Source organism: Lytechinus pictus, chromosome 2, assembly GCF_037042905.1.
Source record: "Lytechinus pictus isolate F3 Inbred chromosome 2, Lp3.0, whole genome shotgun sequence".
Taxonomy (NCBI): domain Eukaryota; kingdom Metazoa; phylum Echinodermata; class Echinoidea; order Temnopleuroida; family Toxopneustidae; genus Lytechinus; species Lytechinus pictus.
The window spans coordinates 57,892,942-57,914,572 of NC_087246.1; the positions used below are offsets into that span (position 1 = coordinate 57,892,942).

General features: G+C 35.3%; 1 protein-coding gene across 1 annotated transcript; it reads left to right on the forward strand.

Annotated features, from left to right (window-relative positions):
• The first annotated feature begins 609 nt into the window (after positions 1-609).
• On the forward strand, positions 610-20,389 carry LOC129253905 (TBC1 domain family member 20-like). The gene is made up of 10 exons (XM_054892339.2): positions 610-679; positions 4,194-4,451; positions 5,248-5,433; positions 6,899-6,976; positions 7,858-7,952; positions 9,930-10,021; positions 12,055-12,156; positions 12,633-12,774; positions 14,338-14,522; positions 16,192-20,389. Exons 2-10 carry the CDS (start codon positions 4,343-4,345, stop codon positions 16,406-16,408), a joined length of 1,206 nt encoding a protein of 401 aa, XP_054748314.2. The 5' UTR covers positions 610-679; positions 4,194-4,342; the 3' UTR covers positions 16,409-20,389.
• The last annotated feature ends 1,242 nt before the right edge of the window (positions 20,390-21,631 follow it).

Sequence of the window (21,631 nt, forward strand, 5' to 3'; positions counted from 1 at the left end):
GCGATGGGGGGGGGGGGGGTGCGAGAATGGAAGGAGCTCTGTTGTTTGTTTGAAGCGTATTAAAAAGATTGAAAGTTAGAGGCCGTTCTCATTACGCTTTCTAAAACTAGTTTACTGGAAACCGATTCGCGAGGTGGTTTTCCAAACTGGTTTGGAAGATCGCTTCCAAGACCGCTTCTCACTACGCGTTAAACTTTAGTTTACTGGAAACTAGTTTTAGGAACGTAGTGAGAACAGCCTCTAAGGGACGTTTTGAAGTACAAACATTAAGATCACATGACAACTTATATCATGGAAAAGCCAATATATGTTTTTATAGCTAAGAAAATCAAATGTCGTGCAAAGTTTTAATTAAAAATTTCCCAACTTCTGTTATTCAAAAGTTTCTCAAACTATTTTGTCCTTGCAACTAAATTTTTAACATTGGGATTGACATATTTAGTCCGAATTTTTACTGCTCTGCCTTTTATAATTTTCTATCTTAGAAACATACTTTTTCCCTTTCTTCCTTCCTTTTCATCTTTAAGTTGCCAAAGTGAGATAAACTTTTTATCAGTGAACATGCATTGAACATTCTGATCCCGGCCCCTTTTTTCTGTTTGGACGTTTCGGCGACACTGTAATTGGTCGGTGCTCTGGATATGTCGGTCGCTTACGTCAAGTTTACGGACAAGATTTTGTAAGTATTTTGAGATATTTCTCCCGTATTTCGAAACAGATTTATCAAGATTTGTCTATGATGCTTGAATTTGAGAAAATTCATAAATGATTTCCAGAATACTATGATATTGAAAGATTAATATTAGCACGAAATTAAGAAGACTGAATCTTGATTTTATTTCGTTCTCACCGCTCACTCACTCAGTCACTGTCTCAGTCCCAACTGTGAAAATGTGTGTGGTGTGGACCGTAGGCGTAGGCGTTACGGTCAGGCAAGTATAACTATATAAGTGGCACAGCCACAGGCACACCCACGGGTACATTACCGCCGCCGTGCACAGGATAACCACTGGCACGGCACTTGCAATAATTTTATTCCTGTTTTGTAAAAATTATAAAGAAAAGGAAGGGAGGGTGAACGACCGAATGAAGGAGAGAAAGAAAAGAGATGAATTGAGAGGCATGGCATGGGCAAGAATTTTGAAAAAATGAAGTAAAGGAAATGAAGGAAAAAAAAGAAAGAATGAAGGAAAGAAAAATGTTTCCTTCATTCTTTGAAAGAAAGGTAAAAGAGGAAAAAATGAAAGAGTGAGGAAAGTATGAAAAAAAGGAGAAAATAATGGAAGGAGAGAAAGAACGAAAAGGAGAGGAAGGGGGCAAAGAAATTTTTAAGGAAAGAAAGAATGAAGGAAATTGAAAAAGGAAATAAAAAAAAAACGGAAAGTAAGAGAAATAAGGAAAGGAAGAATAATGAACAGAGAGAGAGAAAGGATCAGGAAACATTGGAAATAAAGATTCTGGTAGATGGAACAAAAAATGGCAAGGATAGAAGGATGAAGAAAGAAGGATAGCAAAGAAAGAAAGATGTATTAATTATGTTTTGTTCAATATTCTGAAATACAAGACAAATAGGTGTCCCAGGAAGGGTTTGTCAGAACGCCGGGACAAAGCAAAATATGGGACGATCCCGGGAAATACGAGACATCTTTTCAACCTGGTTAAAGCACAGGCACAGCACATGCAGTTTCACACCGGCCAACGCGGACCTTGTGATGTTCGGAAACTAATTTCACCTTTTTAAAGTTGGACAACAAAATTTAGAAAGCTCTTAATTTGTCATAAAAAATACATAAAAATAATCCTCAAGTCCTAAAACATAATAAGAATTACTTAAAAGTTACAGAAATTCCATATAACTTCTGAAAAAGTAGCAAAATAGATCATGTTTGTGTGCCAAAAAGTACATTAAAAAATGGTACCTCGCTCAGCTGTACGTTGCACAGATGCGTGCATGCGCGGAGTATACATATTTTGTGCGTAAACATCGCCGTGCGCCAGCAAAAATTCATGAAAATCCATTAACTTCATCATGCAAGCCTATATCTATGGCTTCAGTGTGCATTGGGCGATGCCCTGTGCGCTGCGCAGGTCTAATACGGCCACATATCGAATCTTCATCAATTGAAGTTTCGAAAACGATCCATAAATTTGGACCCATTCGAACCCAAAATTCATAAAATGCGAAAAAATGTGGCGAAATGTAAAATGAGCTATCGGATTCTCTGAATCACTGATAGATTTGAGCTTATTTTGATTACATTGGATTTCGAAGCTAAATTTGGTCTAAAAATCTAGCTAAAATCCAGCCCCTTACGATGCCACAGTATACACTATACAGGGGTACAATCACAGGGAGAAATGGAGTATTCTTCCGCCCTGCCATAGAATTTAACTTTAGCGATACGCTGCGATCGCGGCATCAATACATTGACAAGCGAACCGACGTGCACATCCGCGAGCATGCGACTAGTGCCTATGGCTGTGCCTACCTTTTTTGCCAAATATCTACAATATACTAATCGATCCTTGACCTGAATTTTAGGCATCCGAACGGCTGTATTTCGTTTCCATCCCGATGCCATAGTTTGAATTCTCAGTTGGACATCGCGGTGCTTTGCCATCGCCGTAGTTTTGATATTGACTGAAATTAGCGACCAAAATTTTGCGAACACGGGCAAGCTGCTATGGGCAGACCTTTTGGTCGTTAACTTCAGCCCATATCAAAACTATGGCGATGGCTGATCGAGCGAAGTCTGAGAGAGAATTCAAGGACGACATTGAGATTGAAGTTTCGGGCTAAAGCTTGATGTGGCTGAAATTCAGGTTAATGACTGATAAGATACCGGTAGATATTTTACAAAAATTCAGACAAAAATTAGGTGAAAAATAGTTTTCTAACCCCGCCAGATCGGCCGGTGCAAAACTGCATTAGCAGGATATAACTATAGATTAACTAATAATATCTTATTTAATGGATTATAAGTTATAAGAAATTCACCAAATGAAGCAGATTAAAGATTTGTGGTTTTCTCCTATTCCCTTTGGGCAGTAATCTAAATATAACCCAGGTAGTATATTGTTTTATGTCCTCATGAAAGAAAAATATAATTTGAAGTAAAACTTTTGAATAAAATGACATTTTAGCTATTTTATGTATTGGAGTACATGGAAGAGTAGTCCTTGCCTTACATCACTGTGACATCACATATGCAGCCAATTTGAAGTCTCCATGTGTACATACATAGTGATTACCAATTTTTCCAACTTTCAAAAATTCATAAGTTTCTTATTGTTTGTCCTATATTGTTCAAACTTTCACCTATCAACTTCTCTTATTTGTCTTTTTCCTCTAGAAACAAGTTTTTATTTGGGTTGGATTCCCCTTTAATTAGGAGGCAGACATTTTGGCCAATAGAGGGTGCAAAATTTCTTATATCGAAGAAACTACAAGGGAAAGACTGGGCACTTAAACTATTTTTACTTGCAAACCGATGTTGTTGTGTTACGCAAAGTCGGCTAAGACAGTGTCCGATCTTCTCGTTGTAGAGTCTTTCATTAATTCACTCTTTTCTATACTGTTTGTTGACAAATCGCCATTGTTAAGGCAATACTATAAAGATGGACAACCAGTCACAGTGGTTAAGGAATTTGTTGAAATCTGGTTGAAAGGGGAGAATCAACCCCAATTAGCAATAGCAAGAAGCCTGTATAATATACATGTAGCTTGTAAGCTTAAGTGGTTGGAATACAACACCATGCCATGGCACAACCACTTTATTCCTTCTTTTTCAGTATAAAATATGAAGTCCTAAGCAACAAACAAACTAAACTAAAACACATATAGGTCTATACCCAAAGTGTAAAACATAACAAACTTGCTACACTGAAAATATCCTAATCTAGTTAAGCACACATTCATGGAAATTTATAACTGACTCTGGAGTCTGGATAGTATAAAAGTTAACAATTATTCTTGATATTTTAACACTATTCCAAGAAAGCATTCAAGCAATTTAGCAACCCAAAGCACATTGTTACCAATATACCATGTAGTAACCTAAAATGCAAGTAAACCAATACATCAATACAAAATGAATTTAATAAAAATAAAATGAAAATTAAATAAAATTAATAATAATTAATTAATAATAAAATTAAATTGTCACCATTGTCTTCACATTTTGCCCCAACAGGATTTTCCTTTAACTCTTGAAGAATAAACAGCTACCATCAGCACTATCAGATTCTCTTTGGGAGTGAAAATCATCCACAGTTCTTGACATCCATTGCGGGTTCATTCACATTGGGTTTTCTTCATGTTTTGTCAAGAACATCAGACTGAATGAGCACAAAACGCCGCCAGCGAACACCAAACAGCAAGAAGACACCCACTAACACTGACCTCAATGACACTTCCGCTTCTTCACCTACTGTTGCTAAATCACCACAAGGTTCGCTCACTCCTTGTATTTTCCAATAGATGAATTCTGTATAAACTGTTATTTTTGGCATATTATAAAAGACACTATTTTAACAACACTCAAATTTATTGACACATTTGGCAAGCAATACCCAATTCCCCAACAGCATAGCCATAGCTGTTTGCAATTTTTTTTTGTACATGAAGTCAAGTACATGTGATATTCACCTCGATATGTAAATTAAGGTTGCAAAAAGCTGGTAACATATTAAAAATTTAGCCAGAATTTCTTCAACAAAATTAGAGCCTTAATTCTATCTTGAGATTAACTTCCTATTAATATTCATTCACTTACTGTTAAGTTTAATTGTATTATCCTTTCAATAATTTGATTTTTCGTTGGTCTTTCTTTTGCCTTTTTGTGAGTTTGGATTCTGAAACCAGTTGATGTGAGGGGCTGTAGCCTCTCTGTGATTGAACCAATCTCTTAATTATTTACATGTGCTCGGTAAAGATTATTGAAGGTAGCTTGTGTAAAATATTGTTCATTTTGACTGAGTGGAATTTGTGCAGTGCCCTTGTAAATTTTGATCAGTTTTGCAACCCAGTTTATTACTATTACTACTACTTTTACTACTTCTACTGCTACTACCACCACAACCTCTACTACTACTACTTTTTCTTCCGTACTTCTGCTATTACCGCTTCTAATCCTGCTGTGATGTTTGTATACCATGCGTACGATTCAACTAAAAATTTATGTTTCACATGGATTTGCTCTGAGGCTTAATTACAAATGTACCTCTCACTTTGATATATTTTTCCAGGACCCGACTCAGCCAAAAAGGTTAAACTTGCTGCTATTTATGCTGCCCTGAACTCAGACCCGGTCGATGTCGCTGGTCTACGCAAACTGGCCATCTCTCGGGGTGGCCTACTTACAGATGAGATCAGAAGGAAAGCTTGGCCCAAATTACTCAATGTCAATGTCTTTGATCCACCCCCAAAGCTTAGTAAGTTCTCAATGTCATCCTTTTTTTTATTACCTCCCCTTCTCTGCATAAAATTCTTGACATTTTATTCGGTTTCAACGGCTAAAGTTAGTGTAAAGCAGGTTGCAATACTAGGTATAGCACCGAACTTTAAATGGACTGGTGGTGCTGGTAATGACATCATGATGTTTTCAGCTATCACCATTGTGCTTGATATTCTTGTAAACCTGTACTCATTGTTGGAGAAAGATACGGTACCTTGATATGTGCTCTGAACACAAGGTGTGTGTTTTATAAAGCTATTTGTAAGATACAAATGACTTAATGCGTGACTGGTGAGTGGTGACCCTTTCTTTTATCAATGATATATTCCTATGACTTTGTAAATGACTTAGCAAGTACCACCTATGAAAATGTTCTTGCCCTTCATAAAGTCTTGCATACAGTTGTGCATAAAGGTCAGGCATTAAGTTGTGAATGAGCAGCATAATGTTCCGAAAAGCTTTATTAAACATCCTTCAGCCCATTCACCAACACTGAATTTTGTATCACCCAATTACTTTCATCCTTATCAAGACTTTTGAAAATCATATTTTTTTCCAACGAATTATAGATCGGCGAAGCCCATTCAATCAATAGATGCATCCAAAATCTTGTATTTATCTTCCTAAGGTTTATGTGTATTTTAGTGTTACGGGGTAGTCAGTTGTTACTTTGGTAGGAAAACTTCCCTGGATAAGATTCCCTCAGGGACATTCCTGCAGAGCACGTCTCACCTGGAAGAGACGTCTCCAGGGCATGTGTCTCCCCAGAGATCCCCTTACCCAAAATGCAAGTCACTAGAGGGGATAGGGGTTCGGCTTCTGGGCACAAAACATAAAAATCAATGATTGATCGTAGGTTGATTAGTACGATTGATCATGCACCAATAATCATACAATCAATTGTATAAATCAGTTCTACTATCAATTGCTAAGCTTTATGTTACATTGCCCTGGTGGGTGTTTCATAAAGCTGCCCCTAATTTACAAATTCATGACTATTTATGCTCGACTGGTGACGCTTTCTTGTTCTACAGATATATCCCTATATAGCTGACTTAACTAAGAACATTTTCCAGTTATGGGTAACTTTACCAACAGCTTTATGAAGCAAGCACCTGGGGATGTTTCACAAAGATTTAAATATTACTCAGAGTCACACTTAAATGTCTAGTTGCCTGCAATATAAAAGGCATGACCGCATTGGTCACATCATGCCAAGAGGACGCGTACTACTGTGTATTGATCAATAAGATTGTGTGTTGCATATCATGTACGCATCGGCATTTAAGTGCGACCTAAGTCATACTTTAATCTTTGTGAAACACCCCTGGTATAGTTGTCTTAGAACAGTAATTTAGTGGTCTTTTTGTCCACTTTCAAATATCTCTTCCTGTTAATACTTCATCTTGTCTTTTGTATCTGACAATCTGCTTTAAATCTAGAAATGCCAATTGAGGAACATAGAGACTACAATCAGGTAGTATTAGATGTCAACCGATCCCTCAAGAGGTTTCCTCCAGGTAGGGGGTTTTCTATCTCTAGTTTTGCTGAATCCTCAGAAAGTGTATGTCACTTTCCCCATTCATTACTGGATCATATGAATGTATGTGCCCTAAAGCGGATATGATGTGACAAATAAAATGGATAAAATGAAAATGTGTTTTGATAGATGAATTTACAGATTTAAAAACCAAATTTTTTTAGACTGGTTACCCAACCAAAATGAAATATCTGTGTATTTTTGTCTTTTTTTATATGTTAACCCCCTTTTCCAAAGCTTATAAGGGGCTTAAACTTGTTGATGACCAAATTTTCATAATTTTCCATACATAGATTATCCACTTACACCTCGGTCACATTTGCACTATGGCGACCGTACGTCGGGTCAAAACAGCCATTTTATTCTTTTTTTTTTAACCACCTATATGTAGCTGGTGCAAAAAATGTTAAAACGGCTGTTTTGGACTTGCCGTACGGCCGCCGTAGAGCAAATGTGACTGAGGTATTACACTAGGTAAAGTGTTTGCAAGTATGAATGAGTCATTTTGGAGCTCTATATTTTTCCTGAAGACCCATTATCTGTACTTCCTAGAATTTCAACAAATAGTGAATAGTATGTTCTTTTTCAGAAATTTATCGATAATATTCTTATGCATTAAATCAGGGAGTGATTTTAGTTAGGTAGATAGTTTATTTTGACAAGTTATAGATCATCTTAAAGCATTTCATCTCCTTTGCTTATTTTCATTCAATTTATAGTCAACTGAAAAAAAATCTGCTGACTTATTGGGGGTATTTTAGCTGGTCAATGACATATGAACCTCTATGTTTGACACTTGTTTTGAAGTTTGTTATTCTTATCCTATTTTTTTTTTTTTTTTGCTGTTCCATGTATTTTTAGGGATGCGGGATGAGCAGCGTGAGGTATTACAGGACCAGTTAGTAGATGTTATAGTTAGAGTACTTATCAACAATGATCAACTACACTATTACCAGGTAAATCTCTTCATTTGTCACATTCTGAAAGCCATTTATCAAAATCCTCAGAACATTTGGGACAATATGTGAAATGCATTTTGAATTCTAATTTTAAAACGATATGGATACTTGTTAGGCCATTACTCTGATGATCAAGGTACATCTGTAAAAAAATGGAATAATAAATAATAAACATAATCTAACAAATAAACAGGCAAAAACAAGACCAATTTCGTTGATGCACCGATCTGTAGTCTTTTTCAATGGTTTAGAATTCTCAACTGAGTTCCTGTCACAAAATCTCTTGAGGAAGATTTTTCAATATCCAGGATCTTGTATTTAAAGGGAGAGTTAACTGACCAACTGTGTGTCATCTTTCATTGACTGAGTTATAAATAACTAGTCTGAAAATATAATGATTTTTAATACATGGGATAAATTCAGCTGTATTCCATTTGTGTTGAGGAGCTAAAATGTATTTCTGAGGAAAGCTACCTATTTTGCTGCTTAGTAACATACAGTTGCACTAAAAAGTTAGTTAACCCCATCACAAAATGCACTCCTTCATGCCAAGTGTTGATTGTAGACAACAACGTTCAGCAAGCCCATGCAAACAATCGTTATTGAATGTAATATTTTATCACCTGACTTCACAATTAAATGTCAAAAACATGACAGAACTTTGAACACTTAAAATATGTTCATTTTCTAGTGGGGTTCACCAACTTTCGGGTACCACTGTAATTATTGCAGTAAAGAGTAGTCAATTTGTGTGTTCAAGTGGACCTCTATTACAAGACTACTCTGCTCAGAATGTAGCATTATGGGTAATGAATCTGGCCATTTATGAGAAGTAGAGAACTTGAGATGGGGGTATGAAGGCTACTGGTCCTTGTACCCTTTAAATAAGACCTCTATAGTGACTGTACACTAATCAATGAAGACAGACTTTTGGAGAAATAGAGAGGTTTCCGTTTTCAATTTTAACACATGAATTTGGCTTTAGTATTCTGCCTTAATATATTTAAATCACTTCAGGAGACTTGATCTAAGTTATTTTTAAAATGAAAATTTTTTAATGAAATTTTCAGCATTAGGCTTCTTTGATTTTTCTGTATTGATTGAAAACATTTTTCCTAGGGGGTACTTGACCTTTCATTTCTTGGCCAAGTTTACTTTTTTTTGTGCTTAATCCAAGTTTTGACTTGACTTTCGGCCCAGGTATGTGCTTGTCATTTGTTTAAATAAAAGTAAGTGATTTTATGTCATGGCAAGAATAAGTGAACACAGAAATAATTAATAGAATATACGTAATATGTATAACATTTTGATAAATGGAACATGTTTCAAGTTAATCAAGTCGCATCTTCAGACTAAGAATTATTAACAGAGTCATTGGTATCTGTACACTTTGGGTATCATTTAAATTTGAAGAATGCATTTACATAAGATTACAAAGGCATTTAGGACAGTGTAAATTCAATTGTTAACTAACTGGCCCGTATTCTGAAGTCGGGTTTAACTTAAACTCAGGTTTAAAGTTTTGGTTTAAGTATGGATCGCCAATTGTAGTAGAGATATGATATTTCACCTCATTTGGCTCTCAAATCATTCATAATTGTGTAGGAAGTATAAAAAGATAATTGTCTTCACCATCAATGAATCAGGAAAGAGCACAGTAAACATAAGAAACATACAAATTAATAAAATTTTTGACACTTTTGGCTTCCCATAATTTTAGCACAGAGTTAGACCATGGTCTAAGTTAATAGTTAAACCTTCAGAATATGGGCCACTATGTCTACACCTGATTGATCAGGTCATGGGAGGATGGGGTGAATAAAATATATCTTATTACCTTGAAAAGCGTATCTTTTATTAAAATGTTATTAAATGTTATTATTATTTTTTTCTTTAAGTTTGTATTATGTCATTCTTCTGGTAATAAATGAACACCTTTACTTTCCTTCCCTCTTTCTCCATATTTCTTGACAGGGGTATCATGACATAGTGGTAACATTCCTCCTGGTCGTAGGCAAAGATATGTGTTTTTCTCTCATAGACAAGTTATCAACGCATCATCTTAGGTAAGAAGAAACAATCATAGTGCGATATTCTCATAGAGCTACAAAGCTTTCATCAGATAAATATTAATCTTATTTTCCTCCTCAAATTGGCAACAGTTAATAATTTTCTATCCATTTTATACTTTGACAAAATATAGGACATGAGTCGAAATCAATGATAAAAGAATAACTCTACTAAAAAATTTCCAATTTGCATTTTTAAAACATTGATTTTTTTTTTCATTGCCTTGCCAATTTAGAGAATGTAATGATTAGCTCAAGTTAAACAGCTTTTATTCAGGAATAACACCACATACTGTACATGGTACTACTGGGAATGGTTTCGTTTTACTGTATATTTTTTCCTTTTAGAAAAAAAACACATTCCGTTTGTGATTGCTAGTATTCAGGAGAAACTACAATAAGGTAAATAGATCGCGATTGGACACAGTTATAACTCCACACTAAACAAGAAATTTACTTTATATTTTTTGAGAATGCTAATTTTCTCTTTCTTATTTAATTTCAATGAAAAGGTGAATGTGTTCTGGAGAAATTTATTGAATTGAATTCTATACTCGTATTATCACTTTCTTCTCATTTCATAACAAAATTATGATTTTTTGACAGTGCTTTTACTCCTTGACAGTGAATTTAGTCAGTGGTATGCGAAAACATCCAGTCTTTTTTTATGTCATTTCTCAATAGGTCTAAATTCAACTTATTTGATGTTCTTCTTTTGTAATATTTAGCTAGACTCATTTGTAAATTTCTTTTTATTTTAATTTGTGACCTCTGAAGTTCTCCATGGTGAAGAAAGAAATAATGTAGCAGTTTCATTGTACACCATATATATTTTGGTGGGAATGTATTGGTCCTGAAATTGTTCAAGGTCATTCAAGATAAACCATCGAGATGATTTTCAAATTCACTATTAAATGAGTGTTTTGTAAAGCTATGATTGAAGAGTGAAGAATAACAAAGTGTTGATAATCATTGATAGTTGCCATTAGCCAAAATAATAGTCAAGGTGCCAAAAAGGAACAATACAACAAATATTTGATGTTGATCACTGATGTACTATTCTAGTCAACTGGTTTATGCCTTTTTTCTTTGAAATTGAACACTAGGATGCTGTGTCAGGAAACTCATGCAACTTAATTTGAAAATGTTAGTGCTAATCCTAATGAAAAATGAAAAACATCATTTAAGAAAAGTTTATCATGAGTTCACTACAAATGGGTTTATTCTTTTTAAATATATATCATTCATCATCACCAATCTCATGCCATATATGGGCATAGTGGGGTACTGGTCTTTTCATTTGCTCTCCCATTTTAATAAATTTTCCTTGGTAATCTTTTTTCTTTCTGTAAAGCTTTATTGAAACATGAATTGAAATGATTGTCGATAATAGAACTGAATTAATGTTTATTTGAATGCTGAATGTATGAGTGATTTATTATGTTTTCACTCTGAACTATAGACAGGTACATTCCATTTTATATGACATGACAATGCGAATTAGCAGCCACCCCAAAACCAAGAATGAATTGCCAGCGAAGGTTCTCTGTAGATTGCCAAAATAATGATTTGCTCTTCAAAGTAAAAGCTAGAAAATTAGCTATCCCAAAGCATATTTGTTTTTCTTCATACTGTCAAAATTTGAAGTTGTAAAGTTGAATGAAACACAAGATACTAGAATTTCTTTGACACCAATTTTTTGCAAACTGCTTGGAAGTTTTTTTAACACACCGAGATTGCACAGTGTGCACATGAGTGAACCCCAAGCTTCATACCATGTTTTCTCATTTTTTGAAGCTCCCATTGATGAATTTCGTCTACATTGGATTAAGTGCTTGAGTGGGTTATTGATCAATTCTGACAAGTTTTATATCATTTTAAAACTTAGGATGTGCTATTTCAAGCTCAATAAAAATCTAAAATTCATTCTTTCTTGGCAACTTATTGTCGGTTTGGGGGTGGCAGGTCTCTTATAATATTATAAATAACAAAATCCTATTTATTTACCTATTTTGTCATATTACACTCAGGGATTTCATGGATCGTACCATGGATCGCACCAAGCACATGCTAAACTACCTCTTGCCAATTTTAAGCAAAGCAAATCCCAAATTACATGACTTCATGGAAAGGTGAGTGATAACTCTTCATAACCTTTAAAGGGAAAGTTCATCCCAACAAAGAATTGAAAAATAGTTTCATTGCCTGTCCAACCAATGATGAATAATCCCTACTATACTTTCAAAAGAACCACCTTAACAAATTTCCCTTCTTTAAGTTTGAACAATAAATTTCGGTAATCTAGTCCCAGTTAGTCTGCAACCCGTTCTGGATCAAATTTGTTCAGCCACCGCACTCAATGGAATCTATCAGTGAGTTTGCCTGTACATAAAGAGGGTTTCCTGCTACAGACAATACTCTCTTCCATGTGCCTGAGACTCAGCGATAGCTTCAAATAGTTCCGAGTAGTTTTGCCTTCGAAAATATAGTGATATATTTTGTGATCAGTAGGGATAAAAACTATTAGCATTACTAAGGTGGAACGGTGTTCTTACATATCACATCAGCAAGCTTTCCTTTTGTCTAATCTCTATCCATTTATGATTAGATCTGAAGTAGGAACAGTGTTTGCTCTAGCCTGGTTAATAACATGGTATGGTCATGTGCTGAATGACTTCCGCAGTATTCTCAGACTCTATGACTTCTTCCTAGCCTGTCATCCTCTCATGCCAGTCTATCTTGCTGCTGCAGTAAGTAGAACTACTCTCTTTGATTAATTCTTTGTGTGTTTTTCGCATCAATACACATCTGTAGACGTGTTTCGTCTGCATTTTTACACATCCACATACTTCCCTATTGATGTCCCTTTATCCAATAGCTTTGTAGTTTTTGGAGTTTTGTTTTGGATACATTCAATTTCAAATCCACTTAGTGGGAGAGTTATTGTACCTTCTTTACAATTAACCCTTTGCGCGCTGATGTTGCAATCTTGCACGTTCGTACAATTATATGAAACAATTGTAATAATTAGTTTTCTCTCGTAACTTCAAATTAGAGAAGCTAATAAAAGGCAATAGTTCTTGGATAGCATCTAAATGATAATTATATCAATTGCGCAATATGGACATCTTGAATTAAAGAGAATAACATGGAAACAATTGTCATTATTAAACCCCCAAATTTAATTCAGCGTGCAAAGAGTAAAAAAAAAATTGTCATTGTGCACTCTTCAGAGTATGATGCACAAATGAATGGAAGCGAACACAACAAAAGAATTTTACAAAGGGCGCGTAGGCAGACTGGTGCAAAATAGCGAGCGTTGATAGGCTATTTAAGGCCTAATGGTAAATTAGTCTTGCCCCAAATCTGACGGGAAAAACAATCAGAATAGAGCAAGCGTGCGCACAAACTTACCGTTTGGCCTTAAATAGCCAATCAGCGCTCACTATTTCGCGCCAGTCTGCCTACGTGCAGATAAATTTATACATGGCAAAAAGCTCATAAAACACTTTACAAGTTTACGACATTATTTCCTTTCAAAATGTTTAGATAAAAGCCCCTATAAGTAACAGAGTATTATACCACATACAAGGGTTCAATGCGAGGTGCTACGATAATGCAACACACAGGGGGTTACAGGTCAACGGGAGGGGGAGGGGAAGAAGGAGGAGGAGGTTTTGGAAACTTTTGAAAGTGATATGTAGGGTCTTGAACTCTAATACCATTTTCAATAACTCATGATTTTTTGGTCTGCACGAGGCCCGCGCGTTTAAAATATTCCACACCATTGCGTTCAGTAACTATAGTATAGCCGGCACTAATTTTATGATCACCCATTAAGAAACTCGGGTATGCGAGCCTGTCGCTGGTCTGGTGCTGATAAAAGCAGCGTCAAAATAGCCCGCGCCATTCATAAACTCAAAATCTAACGACTTAGCCCGAGACTGGTCTGGATCAGCGAGTTACTGAAAGCGGTATTAGATCCCTATCAAGCTTTGAAAGTGATGAAAAGGGTCTTAAACTTCAATATGACCCCTTTCTCATAAATACCTGAGCATTGCAGCTTGCTGACTTCAATTCTTGACCTACCCCATGGCTAATACTATCAATAGCATGTACCTAAGCTTGAATCCATTGTCCGCAAACTCCTAATCTCCTTATTGTTCACATTTTCACCCATATAAACAAGCAGGATATAGCCTTTACATCATAAATCAATGAAGTTGTGTACATTTTCACAGCCATTATCCCTTAACTATTGTAATTACAACATGGCTATAAAATTGCAGTCTTTTCTCTTTTTTTGTTCTCAGATTGTGCTAGAGCGTGAAGCGGATGTGTTAGCAGTTGAATGTGACATGGCGTTTGTCCATAGTCTCCTCTCTAAGATCCCAGATGACCTACCAATGGAGGAGCTTGTCATCAAGGCCGGTGATCTTTTTGTGCAATATCCCCCTCATGTCATGGCCAAAGAAGCACAGATACAGTACAATAAGAGGTATGCTGCTATACAAATAGGCATGAGTGCGATGGTGCGAGATTTCGCATGAGGTGAAAGAAAGATGCTCTATTCAGTATTTAGTATGTTTTTGCAACCAAAATACGGCAGTACGTTTTTTTTTTTTTTTTTTTTTTTTTTTAAATCAAAATTTATTGAGAAAAATCATCTCTATATGTCTCTATTTCATAAAACGTACACAAATAAGGTTATTAGATCAATGTAATTTCAGGTAACTTGTTTTTTTTGTCAATCATTTTGTAAAAACCAGGGTGAGATATACACAAGTTTCAATGTTTTTTTTTTTTCATCTGCAAGAGCAGTGCACATTTTAGCTTGCATGCAGCTTGAGCGCCGTGATGGGTGAGTACACCAAGCATTTTATTATGAAATACACTTTTGGGGGGAAAAATACAAAATATTTATCTCACACAGTAAAAATACTGATTTTTTTGTCAAAATACTGATTTTGGGGGATAAGAATACTGAAAATGCAAAATACAACTTGGCAGCTCTGTCTATTCAACGAGGCATTAGCCGAGTTGAAGAGAGCGTCTCTTTCTTTTACCGAATACCAAATGTTGCACCATCGCACGAATGAGAATATTTGCTATTTGTGTAGTACAACGCCTCGAAATCTAGCGAAAATAGGAAAAAAATCAAGAGTTTTTCCCTGCAGTTATCTATGAAAAGGGAGCAAAAATATTGAAAGTGAAAAGCAAAATCCCACAACTGCACATGACCTTGGGCAGCATTGCGCATTTAGCCAGCAGGCTATCATACGCGTACATATTGCGCCTTCATTTTTACTGAGCGCAATGAATTAAGTCGTTTTGCGACGTCAACTCCTAAAGACGTGCAAAGGTACATTATGGATGGTACGTCGTGTGTGCAATGGTACAAATTTTTGACATTGAGCCTCCCATTTGCTGGCATACAACAAGCTAATAGGACGTTGTACAATATAAAATGGTCCAACACAATTCATAAAGCTACTATGAACCAGCAGTCTTTTAGAGCACTACGTCAAGTACTCAAATCGGGCCAGGTTGTTCACCCATAATGCAACATTCTTAGCAGTGTAGTCTTGTAATATAAACCCACTTGAATGATAACACACTATTTCACTACCCAATACCATAATTATGTTACCATACCATAATGAATATATTACTATAATAATTTTGTTGCCAAGTAGCAAACAAATACTTCTCCCTCAAAATAGTTTAGTTTCCTTACGATGGGCTAATTTATTTTTTATATTATTCAGTTATCTCAAAGGCATAATTGAGACTAGATATTTATGACACACATTCAATGACTACACATAATGTTGGCCATTTCACTCCCCTTTAAACCTTACCTGTCATGAGCCTCATTAATTACACCAATTGTAAGCCTAACTCTAATCACTAATCTTGACAGATATCACCTGAACAAGGCCAATACTACTCAAACCAGTCATAAGCCGAACTTAATCCTCCCATTCGTGTACCTTACTCAAAGCATAAATCCAGTCATAAGCCTAGCTTCAACCATAAGCCCAACGACAAGAATTTCTGTAATAACCAATAATGACCAAGCAGGTCATTTGGGGGTCAATTGTGTGTGTGCAACATTGTCAACATAAATTTTTACAGGTTGTTTTGATAAATGTTTTGTTTTTCAGCTCAAGCATCACTAAACACAAAGAACTGAATAGAAGCCTGACGGGTCAGCGTCCCGACACCATCCTTCGCCGTCTCCAAGGCCAGGCCGGTGGTCGAACCCAGGGAGAATCGAGACAGAGTAACCGTGTGGTCAAGGTAGCAGTTTGGGCTATCTCCGCCGGTATCGGAGCAGCAGCCCTGGCCGTCTTGAACAGTGCAATGGAGTTTTGGGTATGATGGAGTACACCAGGTTTTATAGACAAGATTAATTTCTGACTCTGTACATCAAGGATGGTTGCTTGAGGCATCAACGTTGGAAGTCATCAGAGCTTTTGGAAGCTAATGGGTGGTATTCTCAGATCAGTGGTTTTGTTTAACCTTTGTTGAATAAAACCTTACAACTTTATGGAGTATCGGTTACCATCTTATCCATCAAGTACACATCATACCCCGTTCTCATCTACTTTCTTGAACTGGTTTCACTTAAATCGCTTCGCAAAACCAGTTTAGAGATCACTTGGCACGCGTTCTCATCACCATACTCCTTTTCTGGTTTCAAAAACCACTTCATGTACTATAGTGTGCTTGTTGCTATGAGAAAGATCACAATAAGGCCACATGTTGTGTGAAAATTCAAAACCGTAGCGTAGGAAAAATCATCAGTGTTCTATGCACCGGGTATACTTAGCAGCGCGCCCAACATGCATGCCATCATACTTTCGGTCAAGGGTGGCTGGCCGGTTTAACAAGGCAAAGTGGTCTTGAAAACCATATAAAATGAAATATAGCATTCCATAAAAGTGGAGACACTAATTCTTATGTAATTGATGGATATAAACCTTGGTTTTGTTGTCAGAATATCAGCCAACAGTGGGATCTGGCAACGGACTGGTGCAATTAACTAAATGCAATCAGTTCTCTTGCCTGGTACAATTCTTTCTTGTGAGGCACCTTACCAAAATACATATAATCAGTTAATGAGTACATTAACATACTGAATGTGTTATAGTCTCCACATATATATTTCTGCATTCTATCTGTAAGCTTTTTGTCTCGCCTGCATAGCAGAGTGAGACTATACATGTATAGGCGCTGCTTCTCCGACGGCGGCAGCATCGTCAACATGAAATCTTAACCAAGGTTAAGTTTTTTCGAAATGCTTTCATAACTTAGAAAGTAAATGGACCTAGTTATTAAAACTTGGGCATAAGAGTACTGGTAATCAACTATTACTGAACATCCTGCCTGTGTTTCAAGTCACATGACCAAGGTCAAAGGCCATTTAGGGTCAATGAACTTGGACCATATTGGGGGAATCAACATTGAAATCTTAGCCGAGGATAATTTTTTGAAATGTCATCATAACTTTAAAAGTTTATGGATCTAGTTCATGAAACTTTGACATAAGAGCAATCAAGTATCACTGAACATTCTGTGCGAGTTTTAGGTCACATGACCAAGGTGAAAGGTCATTTAGTGTCAACGAACTTAGGCTTTATTGGGGGTATTTGTTGAATTGCCATAATAACTTTGAAAGTTTATGAATCTAGTTTATGAAACTTAAGACGTAAGAGCAATCAAGTTTCATTGAATATCTTGCATGAGTTTTGGGTTGCATAACCAAGGTCATAAAGGGTCAATAAACACAGTAATTAATTATCATATGAATGGTGTTTTTGTGAATAATTATTTTAAAGTCAGCACTGCTGTTATATTGAATAACGTAATGCAGGCGAGACTGCCAGAGGCGTTCCACTTGTTTTAAATGGTAATGTAGGTGTACATTTCTATGAACCTGAGTAAATGTGCTGGTTGGTTTCAAACCAAATACATACTGGAACTATCAGGGGCTTGAACAGGGGGACATTTCATAAACAAATATTCAGTGATTTTTACTGACTTTTGTTTTAAGCTAGCAAATTCGTAAGTCCTAACATCTGGGTTAGAGCATAGTTGTCAGTGTAAGTCACTGACTATTTTGTTTTACATAAAATGTATGGCTACCATTATTTAGCCATTACAATTACTAATATAGAAACCTTGATTTTGATTGGTTGCTGTGACCTGTTGCTATGGTATTTGAAAGCAAAGTTACCATAATCATACTTTCTTGGGTTTACCAATGTACTGGATAATCCGAACTTTGATAAATATTGCCTTGTGTGAAGAAAATGTTTATAGCACACTGAAATTGAATCGAAAGCAGCTTGACTATTGAACAGAGTACTTAAACACTGCCAAAAACACAAGTATATCTGAAAAATATCCTGATGCTTTGCCACAATATTAAGCATTCAATACTATTGTCTGTAATGTAATATTTTACATTTAATTCCTGTGTAGTGATTGGTCCAATTAGCATCATGTGACCAAAGATATTCTAGTGATGATATTGAGAACAAAATGCCCATGAAGAAATTTTGCTATGCCGTGAAGCATCAATGGAGGATTAATGGACTATTCCATCATTGACATCATCATGGTCACGCCAAATAGCAAGGTGTCTATACAGAAAGCCCTCTTGATCCCCAAACCAGCATCTTTAGTCATTAAATAATTACATGTACTTTCCCCCAGAAAATGAGAAAACGGTCCTCACCACAATGTAACTAATAGTAGCTGAATTGCTGTGCATATTTCATTCTGTGCAGTGTAGCTACAGACATCATTTTTGTTAACTTGGTACCGTGGTTCCGTCTTACAGAGAGTTGTAATTGACTTGATCAATCTCATTTTTCATCCAGGAAATTTTATAACGTTCTTTTGTAAACAAAGAGGAAGCACACTGGCTTGTCAAAACAATGATGCATGTACAGTGTTGCTGGTTTTCCGTAGTTGTGGATGATCGGATCATTTGCAACTCTTTATAAGACTGGGCCGGAATGAACTGATGGGCACCTGATGTGCATATGCAAAGTTTGTCCACATACCAGTGAACTCTGATACTGTTTGCTAATTCATTAGGGGGGGGGGTGGATTCGGGTGACCACGGTTTGATTCCCTTTGTTAAGGCATTTATCCTCATTACCAGGCCTCTTGGAGATGACATTTGGTCCTCTGGTGTCTTGCTTAAAAAAAAAAAAAGTCACAACTACATGTACCACTCTATATTTAGATAGAGGCCTTGCAATGTTAGACTATTAATATTCACCTTAATCACTTTTTATTCAGGTCACATGACAATTTAAAAAAAAGTATCAAGAAGTGACTATTTGAAAACAACAGTAAATATGATATTTGTATTATATCTTTATATGTGTAAGTCCATAGTTATAGGTTATAGGAAGAAGATTTCTTTTTCTATCTGATATGTATTTTTTAGTTTAGTTGTTTTCTTAACTGATTTTCAGAAATTTAATCACATCTTTTATAGTTAGAACAAAACTTTTTTTAATACAAAAATTTATCTGAAATATGATTTCTTTATTATGTTAATGATATATCAAAACAATGTCAATCGTTTATATTGGTAATATTCTAATAGGTATCAATGGTATGCGCCATGGATAAATTACTAACTCAAAAATTATAATTTGCTTTTATATGGCGCTCAATACATTGGAACATTGTCTCTAAGCACTTTCAGCTTACCCCAATCATGGGATCCTGGCATGCACAATGTATGCAAGTAACGGGTATTCTTCATTCAAATTCAGGCAAATCATACTTTGGCCTTGAAATGTATGTTTGCATTGAAATGTATGTTTGCATTGAAATGCAAATTATGTGTAATTGTATCAACTTCACTTAATCTGATTGAAATTAAAAATGTTGACTTGCCATGTTCCAAATGTGAAATAGCCCCCCCCCCCCTGCTATATTAATTCATAAGTCAGCAACCTACAAAGTTGAAAGCGAATGTCAAGATGCTTTGATTTCAAAGATTGATAAGATTATTGTTGTGCTTCATGAAAAATGTAGTTATGAAATTAAATGTTGTGAAACTATGCGAGACATTCCATAATATACATGTTGGTAATCATATGTAAATGTATTGTTTAGTTAGAATATAGATAAACAGATATGGTATCACTGTAAAGTGTGCTTTAGATAATACTACAATTTTTTTTTTTATATTTGTATGTTGATAATACTACACGTTGCTGGTCAGAGGCTCATACTTCATTTCCTGTAATAAATGAGAGCATTGTATGATGTTTCACATGAATGTCATATACTGTAAACATAATATTTTTTTGTACTTTTTTCCTGAGCTTAAAGCAAGTTCCTATTAATGAGAATGTCAGTTTTTCATTTATATTTTTCATTTCATTGAATTGAAATAGATATTTCAATTGTGATTTTTAAAATGTTTCAAAAATATTTTTAGTATATCATCTTTTTCTTTAGTCACTGTTATAACCAGTTTAAGAACAGAGTGAAAACAAATCATGTGATTTGTGAATATGTCTTATTGTTATTGTTTCTTATTTTCTTCATATAATCCATAATTTTTCTATCCACTTGCATTGTATGCTTCTCTTTAATTTCCATGCACAATTTTGCTCTTTATTTGATCTGATTTGACCAGAAGTGAGCAATGAGTAAGTGAATAAATGAGCAAATAGTAATGATCATGATAATGAGGATAATAATGATAATGATAATAATGATGATAATAATAATAAAATACTACTACTACTACTACTAATAATAATAATAATAATGATGATAATACTAATAGAAATAATAAATATGATAATAATAATGATAATGAAAAAATCTAATCTGATTAAAGCATGTACAAAAGGAAACCTATTTCCAAAGACCACCTGCTTATTAAAAAACACTTTTCTTACTGCCCTTAAGTAGTCTTCTATACAGGTTAAACCATATACCTTATACAATGATATGATTGTTCTGTTGTTTTTAATTCTGTTTTGATTAATTTTGCTATGACTCTCTGTCAAATAATTGTTATCTTAGTGCATATTGGTATACAACCTTTTACTAAAGTTGATTTTTGATATTAGTGAAGCCAGTGATAATGTTATGTATACCTGTCATGTGGTAACTAAATGTATTCGTTCCGATTGCTAAATGTGTTGGATATGTGACTGAAAGTGATTGGATGTAAATATTCACATTCGTGCAATCAGAGAATAAATGAAGAAAATTGAACATTTCTTGTCCCTTGCTTTTTTCTAGTTGTGAAGTTTGTGCTTTGTTTGTCACCATTTTGATCTTATTTTAGTTGGTCGAATTTACTTTATACAAGCAACAAAAAAATAAAGAAGGGAAAATATATTAGGTAAAATGGGACTGCAAAATAGCAATGGCTGCTAATTAGGTGTTGCACCCTGTAAATAATATAATAAGCTAGTGAACACTTTTTGCGAGAGTGATCACGAATTTCCTTGTTGACCATAGTAGATTGCGAGACAAATGAATACCCTCTAGCGATTATTTCAGTCCGCAATAATGAACCTATTTAGTAATATAATAACATGTCCAAATAAA

Excerpts from the sequence above, each read along its gene's own strand:
- LOC129253905 (XM_054892339.2), top strand. The coding sequence starts at position 4,343 with ATGAGCACAAAACGCCGCCAGCGAACACCAAACAGCAAGAAGACACCC. Across the intron at positions 10,022-12,054 it reads TTATCAACGCATCATCTTAG|GGATTTCATGGATCGTACCA; the intron begins GTAAGAAGAAAC and ends TATTACACTCAG. Across the intron at positions 12,157-12,632 it reads TTACATGACTTCATGGAAAG|ATCTGAAGTAGGAACAGTGT; the intron begins GTGAGTGATAAC and ends ATTTATGATTAG.